The sequence below is a fragment of the Gymnoscopelus microlampas genome (genome assembly GCF_963454915.1).
Source record: "Gymnoscopelus microlampas genome assembly, chromosome: 15".
NCBI lineage: Eukaryota > Metazoa > Chordata > Actinopteri > Myctophiformes > Myctophidae > Gymnoscopelus > Gymnoscopelus microlampas.
Window position 1 is genome coordinate 47,903,567 of NC_139952.1, and position 16,883 is coordinate 47,920,449.

At 41.0% G+C, this 16,883-nt stretch overlaps 2 protein-coding genes across 2 annotated transcripts in view; both read left to right on the plus strand.

Annotated features, from left to right (window-relative positions):
- Positions 1 to 16,883, plus strand: part of LOC311062402 (uncharacterized protein) — a 700,443-nt gene that overhangs the window by 252,780 nt on the left and 430,780 nt on the right. Inside the window, exons 31-35 of the mRNA XM_084081416.1 lie at positions 8,883 to 8,996; positions 10,012 to 10,125; positions 12,630 to 12,743; positions 13,521 to 13,634; positions 14,507 to 14,620. Of these exons, the coding sequence (XP_083937542.1) occupies positions 8,883 to 8,996; positions 10,012 to 10,125; positions 12,630 to 12,743; positions 13,521 to 13,634; positions 14,507 to 14,620 (570 nt within the window). The remainder of the gene's footprint in view (positions 1 to 8,882; positions 8,997 to 10,011; positions 10,126 to 12,629; positions 12,744 to 13,520; positions 13,635 to 14,506; positions 14,621 to 16,883) is intronic.
- The window catches only part of LOC311062411 (protein NLRC3-like), a 63,306-nt gene that overhangs the window by 27,329 nt on the left and 19,094 nt on the right, over positions 1 to 16,883 (plus strand). The window lies entirely within an intron of this gene.

The window sequence follows — 16,883 nt, forward strand, 5'->3', positions numbered from 1 at the left end:
CTGTTGTCAGAGTCGTGTTGTTTTACATTGTTTAAGCTAACAAGCTAATGGTAGCCTACATGCTGCTGTCAGAGCAGTAGTGTTGTTTTACATTGTTTAGCTAATAAGCTAACGGTATCCTGCTTGCTGCTATCAGAACAGTAGTGTTGTTAAAAAGTGTTTAAGCTAAAAAGCTAACGGTAACCTGCGTGCTGCTTTCAGAGCAGTAGTGTTGTTGAACAGTGTTTAAGCTAACAAGCTAACGGTAGCCTGCGTGCTGCTTTCAGAGCAGTAGTGTTGTTGAACAGTGTTTAAGCTAACAAGCTAACGGTAGCCTGCATGTTGTTGTCAGAACAGTAGTGTTGTTGAACAGTGTTTAAGCTAACAAGCTAACGGTAGCCTGCATGTTGTTGTCAGAACAGTAGTGTTGTTGAACAGTGTTTAAGCTAGCGAGCTAACGGTAGCCTGTGTGCTGCTTTAAGATTAGTAATGTTGTTGAACAGTGTTTAAGCTAACAAGCTAACGATAGCCTGTGTGCTGCTCTCAGAGCAGTAGTGTTGTTGAACAGTATTTAAGCTAACCAGCTAACTGTGGCTTACATGCTGTTGTCAGAGTCGTGTTGTTTTACATTGTTTAAGCTAACAAGCTAATGGTAGCCTTCATGCTGCTGTCAGAGCGGTAGTATTGTTTTACATTGTTTAAGCTAACAAGCTAACGGTAGCCTACATGCTGCTTTCAGAGCAGTAGTGTTGTTGAACTGTGTTTAAGCTAACAAGCTAATGGTAGCCTTCATGCTGCTGTCAGAGCAGTAGTGTTGTTAAAACATTGTTTAAGCTAACAAGCTAACGGTAGCCTGCATGCTGCTTTCAGAGCAGTAGTGTTGTTGAACAGTGTTTAAGCTAACAAGCTAACGGTAGCCTACATGCTGCTGTCAGAGCAGTAGTGTTGTTGAACAGCGTTTTAACTAATAAGCTAATGGTAGCCTACATCCTGCTCTCAGCGCAGTAGTGTTGTTGAACAGTGTTTAAGCTAACACATAAAAGACCATAGATAGAACACCAGCCCCTTAAATGAAATTAGCAGCAACGACGTCAAACAACGGTAGATAAAGTGTTATACAGTAGGTGATCTACAAACATCTGCTCTATTGCAGTGGTTCTCAACCATTTCAGGCTTTGACCCCCCCAAAATAATCATATTTGAATTGGGGACCCCCCAAAATAATCATATTTGAATTGGGGACCCCCCAAAATAATCATATTTGAATTGGGGACCCCCCAAAATAATCATATTTTCTTATTATTTGACCATTTAGCCAATGTTTGACCCGTTTTTATAGTGCAGTTAGTTGATTACTTTTGATGCAGTGATGGTCTTTTTAATTTTTATTTTTGAGGTATTAAAAAGGTCTTAAAAGTCCTAAAATTGTCACTTCACTACCCCCCAAAATCATGTGGGGACCCCAACCCTCATGTTGAGAACTACTGCTCTATTGTACAATAATTTGACCTGTGGTGGTGTGGTCTGCAGCATGTTGGGAGTGTTAAGCCCCATTCATACTCCACTGTGCGACGAGAAAACTACAAGCTCCCTGCTCTCCGATGTTTTAAATTTTAGCGGCCAAGACATTTTTTATAATTTATTATAACCACCTCTGTTCACTTCATCAGTCCAGGTCTTCTACATAGCCTTCTATTGGCGAATAGTGACAAAGCCCTGAAACTGAAGTTTACAGAATGAAATATATTTATGGAATATATACATTATTTTATATTTGTGTGTGTGTGTGTGTGTGTGTGTGTGTGTGTGTGTGTGTGTGTGTGTGTGTGTGTGTGTGTGTGTGTGTGTGTGTGTGTGTGTGTGTGTGTGTGTGTGTGTGTGTGCGTGCGTGCGTGCGTGCATGCATACAGTGTTGCATTGCTGATTTGGTATGTGGTTGCACTCTACTTTAACACGTATGCCTACACTACAGGTCACACAATGGACCATTGATATGCATCTAGATCTCTTGACTACTTCTCTCTCGCGGCAGCGGCTGTTCTCTGGGAAACAGCAGGGTGGGTGGGTGTGTGTGTGTGTGTGTGTGTGTGTGTGTGTGTGTGTGTGTGTGTGTGTGTGTGTGTGTGTGTGTGTGTTTGTGTGTGTGTGTGTGTGTGTGTACCTGCCCTCTGTCAGTTAAGGGTGTAATTTTCCATGTCTGTGCCCAGGGTCACATGGTGTCATAACAGGGCGGGGCACTAGGATCTGTTGCAGCAACACTCCACCTGGTTGAGAACAACACCTCCAGTATGACAGAGCTGTCAGTGTGTTGATTCAACTGAACCGTCTGGACTCCATTTTGTTTTGCCTCGTCAGATCAAAGCATAAAGATTATTGCAGGGTAAGAGATTTTAAACAATACACTGTAGCAATAATCTCTCTAGTCTGGTGTTAACAATGTTAACCACTTGAACCCCACACACCCTATTCTGGAGGGGAACGTGTAGCATGTGACACATTGTGAGCTTATAGATCGGCTATTTTTGGCAAAGAGATTTGGTGTAGAGGGACAAAAGTACAGAGCCAACTCAGGTGTGTTTTACTAAGAATGGGGTTAAGGGGTTAATGTTGTTGAAGTGTTTTATACCAGAACCACTTGGTATTTAATATACTTAAATGAACGTGTCTGTGTCTGTCTGTGCACGCACGTGCATGCCTGCATGCGTGTGTACGTGCGTTTGCGCACACACACAGAGAGGAGTGAGTGTTCCCTCTGTGTGTTTGCACCAGGGAGACAAAGGTAAGACCCGCCCAGCTCTGCCTCAGATTGGTTTACCATGATGTCTGACGCTATAGTATACCTTAAGGTTAGAGTGACAGTAGATCACTGGATGATAATAAACATTATAATCCTCTGAAGACTATTTTAATCTCAGTCATTGTAACACATGTTGTTGAATTGATAAAGTAATTAGTTACAATACTAGTTAGTAAAAAGGTAGTGGAGTTCAACACTGGTCAGCAACATATTTAGAAGAGCAGAGCAGAACAGAAGTCCATGTGAGTTAGATAGATCAGTGGTTCTGAAACATCTTCATGTCAAGGAGCCCTAAACTGATTTGTATTTATAATTGATATGTATTTGGTGGTGGACCCCATCTGAAAATAAATACATAAATAATACAAAATTGTGCCAGTGTCCCCCATAAGAGAAGACAGTCAACGTCATTCAAACATAGCAGATCTACAAGCTCACAACGAGTCACAATATGATGTGTTTTGAGCTTGTGGATCTGCTATTTTTAAAACGCTGTTAGAAGTAACTTGTTGTATTTAGAATCACATCACAGTTTACAAGTGTAAAGCATTCACCTCCACAGCTGACAGTAAGTCATGTGACCTCAGGGGAGTATGGTCATGTGATACTTTGTTGTAGAGTGAGAACATTCCCGTGTCATTTCATCCATGTTTCATCTCTGTGATAACCCAGACATCTTTGACAGCTCATACACCAGATGTTGTTGATATAGAGTCCAGAGAATAGTCTGTATTAGAGATATCCTTCACCTATGACCCTATAGCCTAGAGGAAGCCTTTATGACCAAAGTCATTAAATACCAATCACTCCTACATACCATCTCAGAGCTGGGCTATAGGTCAGACTATTTGTTTTATATTTAGCAGCCTAGGAGGGTTTCAACATCTTGGGATGCCCAAAAAGGAGGCAAAAAGGCTGGCAAAGTATTGTGCTGTCTCTGCTATAATACGGAGACGCTGTTACTTAACCTCAGGGTAATTTGGTCATGTGATACTTTGTTGTTGAGTGAGGTTATCTCTGCGTGTGTGTGTTTGTGTGTTATGACTTGCCAATGAAAAGGTACTTACGTTCTTTAAGTCCCGTGACCATTAACAAAATCCACCTCCCTCCGATCGTTCCCCAATGAATTTGAACAGGGAATCCCCAACGCTGACGTCCCTCACAGCCTCAATTCCCACGGCCCCACCCCCCCTGCTGCCACCTAGGGTGCAAACCTGAACCTCTTTGTTTACAAACACAAGCGACCTAAACGACTAAGCTCTGTAGCTTACCATTTTTTTTAGCTTAAGACGAGCCCCTGTTATGGCCTGGCTCCAAGGCCAGATCAAAAAAGGGGAACCATATGGAGGGTATGCCAAAAAGAAGCGTGAATTTTATTAACAAATTATTTAAATGTTAGAATAGAACAACAAACAAAGTTTCAACTGATAAAGGCAGAGAAACATACTGCTGCCCACTTTAAGTGAGGTTAAACAAAGGCACATTAACAAAGTGCTCTTCTGTGGCCGCCCCTGCAGCCTGAGGAGGAATGAAGAGGCACACCTTTGGACACAGAGCAAGTCTTTTATAGTGTATGTAGGAGACAATGGCCAGGTGTCTCCCCTTCCTCTGATTATCTCCACCCTCCAAACCAGCACTGCAACAGACAATGGTTAGGCCCAGGGGGCCGTCACAGTGTGTGTACTAAGTCATGAACACATATGCCATGATTTTGTGAACGTAATCTTAACTGTATATGTGTCTCTGTATGCTCTCCTTTGTGTGGACGTACTGTAAATACATTATGCGTGTGTGTGTTGTTGGTTGCACTTGCAGTTCAAAGTACCTGCCCCGGCCGTCAGATAAGGTTGTCACAGTCAACTGAACCGTCTGGACTCCATTTTGTTTTGCCTCATCGGATCAAAGCATAAAGATTATTGCAGGGTAAGAGATTTTAAACAATACACTGTAGCAATAATCTGTCTAGTCTGGTGTTAACAATGTTAACCACTTGAACCCCACAGACCCTATTCTGGAGGGGAACGTGTGGCGTTGTGACGCATTGTGAGCTTGTAGATCTGCTATTTTTGGCAAAGAGATTTGGTGTAGACTAGAGGGAAAAATGCTGTCCAAGGACAGAGCCAGGTGTGTTTTACTAAGAATAGAGGGGTGAAGGGGTTAATGTTGTTGAATTGTTTTATAGCCTACCATATACTAGAACCACTTGGTATTTAATATCTAAAACTTTGGCTGAATCTGAATGATAAGTATTATAAACACAACCTGTACTGTTGATATTGTAAGCATGTCTTCAGATCACTCTCTTTAGTTCTGCCTGGAATATAGACGGGAGACAGTGATATAAAGATCATGCTTGATCATCTCTCCTCTTGTCTAAACCTAAACCAATCAGAAGCAGAATAGGGCGGGTCATGTCTCGCTGTGCTGAGGTTAGAGTGACAGTAGATCACTGGATGATAATAAACATTATAATCCTCTGAAGCCTATTTTAATCTCAGTCATTGTAACAGATGTTGTTGAATTGCTAATAATAGCTGTAATTAGTTTTTTACAGCTAGTAATTAGTTACAATACTAGTTAGTAAAAAGGTAGTGGAGTTCAACACTGGTCAGCAACATATTTAGAAGAGCAAAGCAGAACAGAAGTCCATGTGAGTTAGATAGATCAGTGGTTCTGAAACATCTTCATGTCAAGGAGCCCTAAACTGATTTGTATTTATAATTGATATGTATTTGGTGGTGGACCCCCATCTGAAAATAAATACATAAATAAATACATCAATAATAAAAATAAATTGAGCCAGTGGCCCCCACAAGAAAAGACAGCCAACATTCTTCAAAGATAGCAGATCTACAAGCTCACAACGATAACGATAAAAAAAGTCACAATATGATGCGTTGTGAGCTTGTGGATCTGCTATTTTTAATAAGTTGTTAGAAGTTGTAAGTTGTTAAACACTAACAACTGTTAGAAGTTGTTAGTGTTGTAATTAGAATCACATCACCTCTACAGTTGACAGTAATAGGCCGTGTGGTGACCCTCCAAAAAGTGCCTAGAAAATGAATTTCGTTCCCACGTCTTGGATCTACTTTTTAAATGCATTTTTGCATAGACAATACCCTTGTGGACTTTGGGTTAAGATACCTCTGCACAAAATCCTGCAGTATGTTTTCACCAGCCAGAAATGTATATTAAAGGGAATAACCAAAAAACGAAAATCTTGTGCTGCTATTTTTGCTTGTAAAATATTGAAAATTGATTTTGGCAACACAAAATCTTTCTCAAATGTCATAAATACATGTACCTAGCCTCTGAAACAAGTATTGGTGCCTTAGTGTACTCATGTTTGAATTTTGATCATGAAATGTAGAAAGAAAACGCTTCTACTGAAGTGATTGGCGCCCAGCACAATGAAACATACACATAGTACATTTAGCTAAAAGCTTATATTTCATACATAGAAAATGTCACAACCTACTGTGTACTGAAAAGTAGGAGAAAAAAAGCAGCACTCCTTGGCCCAAAATGGCTGAAAATCAGCCCCCTAGATTGGAATAATGCCAAAAATGGACTAGAGTAAAATAAATACACTAAAGCTCCAAATTATTACAACATATGGTATGAAATATTTATTAAAATACCACAGTGTGTCACAGCATGTGTCATTTGTACATCAACCTTCCTACCCACCCCCCAGATCAGGCCTTCTGTGTCACTCACAGGTATGAACAGAGAAATGTTGGTTGACAGTGCAACGGCAGCAAAATAGTATACAAGTATTACAAAATATGAAAGTGCAGACTGCATATCCTGTGGATGACCACTGATCACACCATTGATGGATTTGGGGCACCAACTTTACTCAATGAGTATGTCTTGCAGCCCTGCATCACCAAACCTTTTTCCTAAAATACCTAGTAAGGACATGTATGTATGTTCAGAGATGTTGCACTTGGTAGGGCAGTGAAAAAACAGCTGGAGGAAATCAGGGGTCAACCTCCGCTTCAGTTTATCCTGCCTGCAACATAAAATGTTAGGGAAAGATGAGCACAAGTGTATAAATAAAGATGTATTAACAATGATAGCCAATTTAGTTTAAATATACTCTTTTTTATACTAGTTTTTGTGAGGGAATACATGCATCTAAAATATACTTTTCAGCATAAAGGTTTTTGTTTTGTTTCCCAGAACTGTCAAAGACACACATGGTATTTGAGTTACCTGTAGTTTGAAGCATCAAGATCCTCATGCTTCTTCACTGTGTTTACCAACATCCTTCGTAGCTGGTTTATTTTCAGCACCTCTTGGTCAACTATAAGCCATGGCGGATGACTCTCACAGAAGTAGTAGTGGTCAGCGAAGGGTGGTTCACCCCCCCCCCCCCCCCACACACACACACACACACACACCACACACACACACACACACACACACACACACACACACACACACACACACACACACACACACACACACACACACACACACACACACACACACACACATTAACCATTTATTTATGTTCACATAAAGGAGAAACATACAGGGGCACAAATATTATAGGTGCAGTAAGGTTACATTCACATAATCCTGGCATATGTCTTCACGATACAATACACATGTCACTCAGTACTCTATGGGTATAAGTAACACCGTCTCCGCCATATATGGCGGCTGCCAATTACAGCACAATGCTTTGCCAACCTTTTTTGCCTCCTTTTTGGGCATCCAAAGTTGTTGAAACCCTCTAACAGCCAGTATGTGGGTATGTCCTACTATAGGCTGCCAAATATAAAAACAAATATTCTGCACCTAATAGCCCAGCTCTGAGATGATATGTAGGAGTGGTTGGTATTTAATGACCTTTGTCATAAAGGCTTCCTCTAGGCTAGAGTCAAAGGTGCAGGCTATCTAATACAGACACTTCCCTGGACTCTTTATCAATCACAACATCTGGTGTATTAGCTGTTAACGATGTAAAGATGTCTGAGTTATCACAGAGATGGAACATGGATGAAATGACACACAAATGTTTAAAATACAGTAATAGCACCCATAGAATCATAAAATGACAAATCAATATTTGACAGTCCAACATTGACATGCATGTTTACAAGTTACATGATGCTTCTGTTGGCTGTAATGTCCATCATGGAACATCGGGGGCAAACTGACAGCTCAGGAATTTAAGTGTTTTCTTAAGTATAAGTTGCCTGGCCCAAGTGGAAGATGTGTTCTGCCGGCCCAGAGGGTCTTCCAGGGCTGTGGGTCATTTATGATGTTGATCCCAAGTATTCATATGTCTGTGCTACTGTTATTGTACTGTGTCTTATTACTATTGATTTACTGTATTTCTGTAAGGCTCTTTAAGTGTGTGTGTGTGTGTGTGTGTGTGTGTGTGTGTGTGTGTGTGTGTGTGTGTGTGTGTGTGTGTGTGTGTGTGTGTGTGTGTGTGTGTGTGTGTGTGTGTGTGTGTGTGTGTGTGTGTGTGTGTGTGTGTGTGTGTGTGTGTGTGTGTGTGCAGCAAACACTTACTGTTTTCTGGTCTATTTTGACTGTAATCTTGACAGGTTTAATAAAGACCAAAGATGAGTCATCGTGAGGAGAGAGAGGAGGAGGGAACTGACAAACAGCTCATCCACAGACCAGAGCCTCCATCTGTGTCTATGAAGAGTGATGAACCTGGACCTCCAGATACAAAGTAGGTTAATCCTCCTATTCATAAGAGTGAATCTTCTGATCTCAGACACTAAGGAACGCACCTCATGCCATGCAGGCACAACCTACCTTCTTTAAGGTGATGGAACCAGATACTCTGATTGTTTTTTTATTAATGCAACGCCCAAAACACACCATGACTGAAGGTGTTTTGCCTGTCTGGCACTACAGGCCCTTTAGAGTCCTCTAGATAGATCTATCTATGCAATTGGTATTGTACTTTATTTTTAGGTCATTTTAGTTTTTTTTTTTCTTTCTAATTTTGTCAAGTGAAACCCAAATATTTTACTCTCTTATACTTGTATAACTGGATGTAACAATAAGGAATCTTGAACAGAACAAAGTTTTCATTCACATGATAATTGTAGAATCATTTGTACAATTCCAGAAGTCTTCACCACAGACCAGAGTCTCCAACACCCAGCTGTGTGTCTATGAAGAGTGACTGGTCTAAAGGAAGACCTCCTGACTTCAGTAATGAACCTGGACATCCAGACACACAGTATGTGAATCCTCCTATACAATACACAACATGATACGACTTCTCAATATCATGCTATTTACTCAAGTACAAGATAACATTTCATAATGGTGTAGCATCCCTGCCCACTATTAACCAGCGAGTGCCCGCGCCGACCTGCCGATGCCTTGCTAGTCGAATTAGCGCCGTTCGAGTTGCAAACCGATAGGGACAGAATAGTTCTTTTCATGGATCACTGTGTGTGTGTGTGTGTGTGTGTGTGTGTGTGTGTGTGTGTGTGTGTGTGTGTGTGTGTGTGTGTGTGTGTGTGTGTGTGTGTGTGTGTGTGTGTGTGTGTGTGTGTGTGTGTGTGTGTGTGTGTGTGTGTGTGTGTGCATGTGCACGTTTGAGCATGCGTGTGTCAGGAAGACCTCCTGTCTTCAGTAATGAACCTGGACCTCCAGACACACAGTATGTGAATCCTCCTATACGATGTAAAAACACTATGATATGACAACACAATATCATGCTAAGTACTGTACATGCTAATTCAGTGGCGGAACAACTGAAAGCCGTGCCGGTAGTCACGGCTCACTGATCAGGCCCCCGCTATGCACGTGTTAAAGTGGTAGATTCTGTTCATTTTGTTGTTACTTTATTTTGGTTTTAGGGTTAGGGTGAGCTTCCAACAGTGTATTGGGGTGAATTGCCTCAAATATATTTGCAGTTCCATGTAAGCTGGTGAATCTCTGGGAAAGTTGCAGAGAGGCAGAGAGGCAGAGCACGCAAAGTGCTTCTAATTCTAATAAAATAAAGGTCCATGTGATCTGACGGGCCGGGCACACACACACACACACACACACATACACACACACACACACACACACACACACACACACACACACACACACACACACACACACACACACACACACACACACACACACACACACACACACGTGCGCGCATGTATTCATCTTACAATACTATAACAGGAAATAATGAAGAATCTTCAACAAGCAGACTTTTTCATTCACATTTTTAATTATTATTCCAGAAGTCTTTATCACAGACCAGAATCTCCAACACCCAGCTGTGTGTCTATGAAGAGTGACTGGTCTAAAGGAAGACCTCCTGACTTCAGTAATGAACCTGGACCTCCAGACACACAGTATGTGAATCCTCCTATACAATACACAACATGATACGACTTCTCAATATCATGCTATTTACTAAAGTACAAGATAACATTTCATAATGGTGTAGCATCCCTGCCCAATATTAACCAATATGTATTAGTTACTATGTGTGCAGTTTGTGAATGAAGTTCCACAATGCGGTGCGGATCATGCGCGCGATTTTTTTGAATAATTAATTAAACTACTATAAAACAAGAGTAACAACAACACACTTTACCAGCCTCAGTAGTGGAAAATAGTAGATCTACAAGCTCACAATGCCTTGGCTTGTAGATATGCTATTTTCACACGGTTACTGTAATGTTATAATAATAATCGAAATCTGCAAAGTAACTAGTAACTAAAGTTTTCAAATAATGGTAGTGGAGTAAAAAGTACAATATTTAGGGTAATAATAATAATAATAATAATAATAAAGCTTTATTTATATATTACCTTTAGTGCTTCACATATATAAAATACATCATACAGTAGGAGAGCAGAAAAATATGAAAACATTAAAAAGCAAAAACAGAAAAAAGAAATTATCCAGCAATACAGTAGGACACAATGGGTAAAAGTCTTTAGGTAATAAAAGCGACTCTATATAAGTGGGTTTTCAGGAGGGCTTTGAACCGGGGCACAGACTCTGCAAGCCTGATCTCTAAGGGAAGGGCATTCCAGAGAGTCGGGGCTCTAAAAGATATAGTTGAGTTACTGGAGTAGAAGTAAAAGTATTAGAAATTGGAAATACTCGAGAGTCAAGTGCCAATACCTCAAAATTGTACTTAAGTACAGTTCTTGAGTACATGTACTTAAAGACGTATGCCAAAATCCATTTGAAAAAATTGCTTTTCACAGTTCTCAGGTCAAATATTGATATGCGATTAAAATGCGATTCATTAATTACAAAGCCTCTAATTAATTCGATTTTTTTAATTGAGTCCCAGCCCTAAAATATATATATATATATATATATATATATATATATATATATATACACACACACACACACACACACACACACACACACACACACACACACACACACACACACACACACACACACACACACACACACACACACACACACACATGTATATATATATATATATATATATATAGTATATGTCACAGGACGATTGAAGACAGAGCGCTCATTTTTAGGCACGGGGCTTCGGGGCGAGACGGGGCTTTGATGCGACACGGACCTGTCTGTTGTTGTTCCCCCCCCCCAAGTAGCAACCAGGAAGCTACGCTAGGGGAACGCTGAACACGCGTTCACACGCACGTGATAATAGTTATTGTCCATGACGGAGGCGCACCGACTCAGCAGAGCTTGAGGCAGAGTCCTGCACGGGTCCAATTTTGAGAACCCGCGCCCGCCCCGCCCGTCAATAATCAGATCCGTAGACCGACCCGTCACCCGTGATTATTTCAAAATACGAACCAGACCCGCCCCGCGCGTCAAATAAACGACCCGTTGTCCGCCCGTTTACCCGCGATTACATGCAGAGTAAAATGTAAATCCTATTGAAAAGTGTGTTGAAAAAGATAGCAGCCCTCAACAACACTGCAGCTCTACATTCAGTGGTCATCACAGAAATCAAGTGAAGACGGAGGAGCGAGCTGAAGCCACGCGCGCGAACGCGCAACTACGCAGCACACGTGTCGTTGTTTACGTCGTCAGATGGTTTTAATTTGAAGGTTTAACAGCATGTTCAATGTGTTTTTGTGAGTTAAGATAGCTGACCACGCGTGCTCCATAGTTGTGCTGTGTTAAGTTACACAAGTGACGTTGTTTGGGGGGAAACAGTGCTCTCTGATTTTCACAATAAAATGATACCCGCCCGCGATTAGTTCAGTACCGCCCGTCCCCGTCCCCGTGATATTATCAAAGTAAAAATTTCACCCGTTTTCACCCGTCAAACGCGGGTACCCGTCGGGTATCCGCGGATACCCGGCCCGTTGCAGGACTCTGGCTTGAGGCGCAGGAGGCGCGCCCTGTAAACCGATAGGGACAGAATAGTTATTTTCATGGATCACTGTGTGTGTGTGTGTGTGTGTGTGTGTGTGTGTGTGTGTGTGTGTGTGTGCGTGTGTGCGTGTGCGTGTGCATGTGCATGTGCACGTTTGAGCATGCGTGTGTGCGCAGGCGCGTGCGCACACACACACACACACACACACACACACACACACACACACACTCCTTCTAGTCTGGCTTGCATTGCCCTCTGGCGTTGGTTTTACAGAGTTGCATGAAAACAAGCGCTCCTTCTTCAATCGTCCTGTAATATATATATATATATATATATATATATATATATATATATATATATATATATATATATATATATATATATATATATATATATATATATATATATACATACACACATGTGCGCTCATGTATTCATCTTACAATGCTATAACAGTACATAATGAAGAATCTTCAACAAGCAGACTTTTTCATTCCCATTTTTTATTATAATTCTAGAAGTCTTCACCACAGACCAGAGTCTCCAACACCCAGCTGTGTGTCTATGAAGAGTGACTGGTCTAAAGGAAGACCTCCTGACTTCAGTAATGAACCTGGACCTCCAGACACACAGTATGTGAATCCTCCTATACGATGTAAAAAACACTATGATATGAAAACACAATATCATGCTAAGTACTGTACATGCTAATTCAGTGGCGGAACAACTGAAAGCCGTGCCGGTAGTCACGGCACACTGATCAGGCCCCTGCTACGCACGTGTTACAGTTGCAGATTCTGTTCATTTTGTTGTTACATTATTTGGGTTTTAGGGTTACGGTGAGCTTCCAACAGTGTATTGGGGTGAATTGCCTGAAATATATTTGCAGTTCCATGTAAGCTGGTGAATCTCTGCGAAAGGTTTGGAGAGGCGGAGAGGTGGAGCACGCAAAGTGTGTCTAATTCTAATGAAATAAAGGTCTATGTGATCTGACGGGCCGGGCCCCCAGAGTCCCGGGCCCGTAGGCGGCCGCTCCGCCACTGTGCTAATTACTAAAGCACAAGACAACATAAAGGTGTAACCTCCCTGCCCAATATTAACCAATATTTGTTAGTTACTATGGGTGCAGTTTGTGAATGAAGTCGCACAAATCACTATTATATATTTTGTTCAGTGCAGACTGACTGATTGTGTCTTATCTCTGCAAACTATGGACTATACAGTATATTTATGCAACTGTTATTGTACTGTTTGACTGTTTCTATTGTTATGTTATTGCTGCTTTTCTTGTTGATGCTAGTTCGAGGAGCTGAAAAACCAAACAAGAACTGTAGTGTTATAATAATATAATGGAACAAGCAGATGTTTTCATTCACATAATAATTGTAGAAACTTTTTTATGATTCCAGAAGTCTTCACCACAGACCAGAGTCTCCAACACCAAGCTGTGTGTCTATGAAGAGTGACCGGTCAATGGATTACCCTTTGAACTTCAGAAATGAACCTGGACCTTCAAACACAAAGTAAGATCACTGACCTCTGGGAACTTTAATTGGAAAGACATAAAGAATTAATCCACAACGAAATGATTAAATACTGTATATAAACTATTTTTCTTTGGTTGTACTAATAAACAGAAGGGGAAAAAAGTGTGGATATGAAACCCTTCAGTAATTTGATAGATAGGCAGGTTTTTGTGTCAAATAGATGTTTAAAAGCTAATCAAGGATCTGTACTACAAAGACCCTGTCACCTTTGCCTTTTAAAAAAGTCGGTGACATATTTGTCCATGCTTTTATGTCATCTTGTTGAGGTAACAGTCTCCCCTGCCTGTCAGAAATCACTCTCATGTCTCCATCTTGTTGACAATACAGCAGCTAGGATTTGAGCTGGTGCTCTGCGAAAGGTTTGGAGAGGCGGAGAGGTGGAGCACGCAAAGTGTGTCTAATTCTAATGAAATAAAGGTCTATGTGATCTGACGGGCCGGGCCCCCAGAGTCCCGGGCCCGTAGGCGGCCGCTCCGCCACTGTGCTAATTACTAAAGCACAAGACAACATAAAGGTGTAACCTCCCTGCCCAATATTAACCAATATTTGTTAGTTACTATGGGTGCAGTTTGTGAATGAAGTCGCACAAATCACTATTATATATTTTGTTCAGTGCAGACTGACTGATTGTGTCTTATCTCTGCAAACTATGGACTATACAGTATATTTATGCAACTGTTATTGTACTGTTTGACTGTTTCTATTGTTATGTTATTGCTGCTTTTCTTGTTGATGCTAGTTCGAGGAGCTGAAAAACCAAACAAGAACTGTAGTGTTATAATAATATAATGGAACAAGCAGATGTTTTCATTCACATAATAATTGTAGAAACTTTTTTATGATTCCAGAAGTCTTCACCACAGACCAGAGTCTCCAACACCAAGCTGTGTGTCTATGAAGAGTGACCGGTCAATGGATTACCCTTTGAACTTCAGAAATGAACCTGGACCTTCAAACACAAAGTAAGATCACTGACCTCTGGGAACTTTAATTGGAAAGACATAAAGAATTAATCCACAACGAAATGATTAAATACTGTATATAAACTATTTTTCTTTGGTTGTACTAATAAACAGAAGGGGAAAAAAGTGTGGATATGAAACCCTTCAGTAATTTGATAGATAGGCAGGTTTTTGTGTCAAATAGATGTTTAAAAGCTAATCAAGGATCTGTACTACAAAGACCCTGTCACCTTTGCCTTTTAAAAAAGTCGGTGACATATTTGTCCATGCTTTTATGTCATCTTGTTGAGGTAACAGTCTCCCCTGCCTGTCAGAAATCACTCTCATGTCTCCATCTTGTTGACAATACAGCAGCTAGGATTTGAGCTGGTGCCACATCAAGAATATGTAGGAAAACCACCACTCCCAATAGTTACTTATTAAAGCAAAAATACTATTACAACTAGTTAGAGTTTAAACTGCACAGAAAATTAACACAATTGGATACTTGTTTTCAGAGTAGCCAGTTATTTTCTTTACTGCTGTTGTATCCTACGGGCTCATCTGCCAGTGAGGACAAAAACATGATATTTGAATCAGAAAAAAAAAATTGACAAATGCACAATGTGTATCTTTATAATTTATGAATGAAATATTTATGAAAATACCATATAGCACCATGACAGAGTGGAGATTATTATTGTACATCAACACAATGCAGTGTGAACATATCAATGATGTTATATGTCATATGATATTATATGTAGATATTAAAGACTATTATATAGTAATAGAATCTCTTCATCTCCACAGAGAGAGGAAGAGGAGTGGGTGTGTTGTGACAGAGCAGGCGTCCAGGTGTTCGGTGTGTGAGGAGGTTCTGACAGATCCAGTCTCTACCAGCTGTGGACACTGGTTCTGCAGACAGTGCATCACCTCATACTGGGACCAGTCTGCTCCAACAGGACACTATGGCTGTCCTCAGTGTGGACAGAGATCCAGAAACACACCTGGACTGAAGACACCCAGTCAAACCACACCTGGACAAAGTAAGACTGGACAGAATTTGCACTAATTAAAATGGCATGTTAATAAATGGAATACTTAAATTGCAGAAATCATAATCAAACTAAATGTTCAAATTAGTGTCCGTATCAATATCTAAGTGCAAATAATGAAGCTAAACAACTATCAACTCTGGACAAAAACAACTGGTCTTGTGTTGTTATGTTTTTCTTAACAAATTGTGCGCTGAATGTTTTTTTTTTTTTTTCTCATTTCAGATGTCAGTCTGCTGGATGATTTGAATGATTATAAGATCAGTTTGAACAGTCTTGATGATGTGAAAGACCACATGACAGAAGAGTCTGGAACCTCCCTCACCAGCACCTACACAGAGCTCTACATCACAGAGGGAGAGAGTGAAGGGGTTAATAGCCAACATGAGGTGATACAGCTTGAGACAGCTTCCAACATGAAGACCTTCCATGACACACCAATCAACTGCTGTGACATCTTTAAACCCCTCCCTGGCAGGGAGACACCCATCAGAAGAGTTCTGACCAAGGGCATCGCTGGCATTGGAAAAACATTCTCTGTGCGTAAGTTCACTCTGGACTGGGCAAAGGGTTTGGAAAATCAAGATATAAATCTCCTGGTTCCCTTTTCATTCCGGGAGCTGAACTTGGTCAGAGATGAGCAGTACAGTCTTCTCACACTGATCCATGAATTCCACCCAACATTAAAGAAGGTCACAGCAGAGCAGCTTGCTGTCTGGAAAGTTGGCTTCATCTTTGATGGTCTAGATGAAAGCAGGTTTCCATTGTTCCAAAAAACAAAACAAAAAAACAAAATAATTGACATTGTTTCTGATGTCACAGTGACATCATCAGTGGATGCTCTGTTAACAAACCTCATCGAGAGGAATCTGCTCCCCTCAGCTCTCCTCTGGATAACCACCAGACCTGCAGCAGCCAATCAGATCCCTCCTGCATGTGTTGACATGGTGACAGAAGTACGAGGGTTCACAGACCCACAGAAGGAGAAGTACTTTAGGAACAGATTCAGTGATGAGAGAAAGGCCAGCACAGTCATCTCACACATGAAGACATCAAGGAGCCTCCACATCCTGTGTCACATCCCACTATTATGTTGGATCATTGCTACCGTTCTGCTGGACATGTTGAGGACCCACACGATAGGACAGCTGCCCAAGACCCTGACTGAGATATGCTGCCACTTCCTGTTGGTTCAGACAAAGCGGAAGAAGAAGAAGTATGATGAG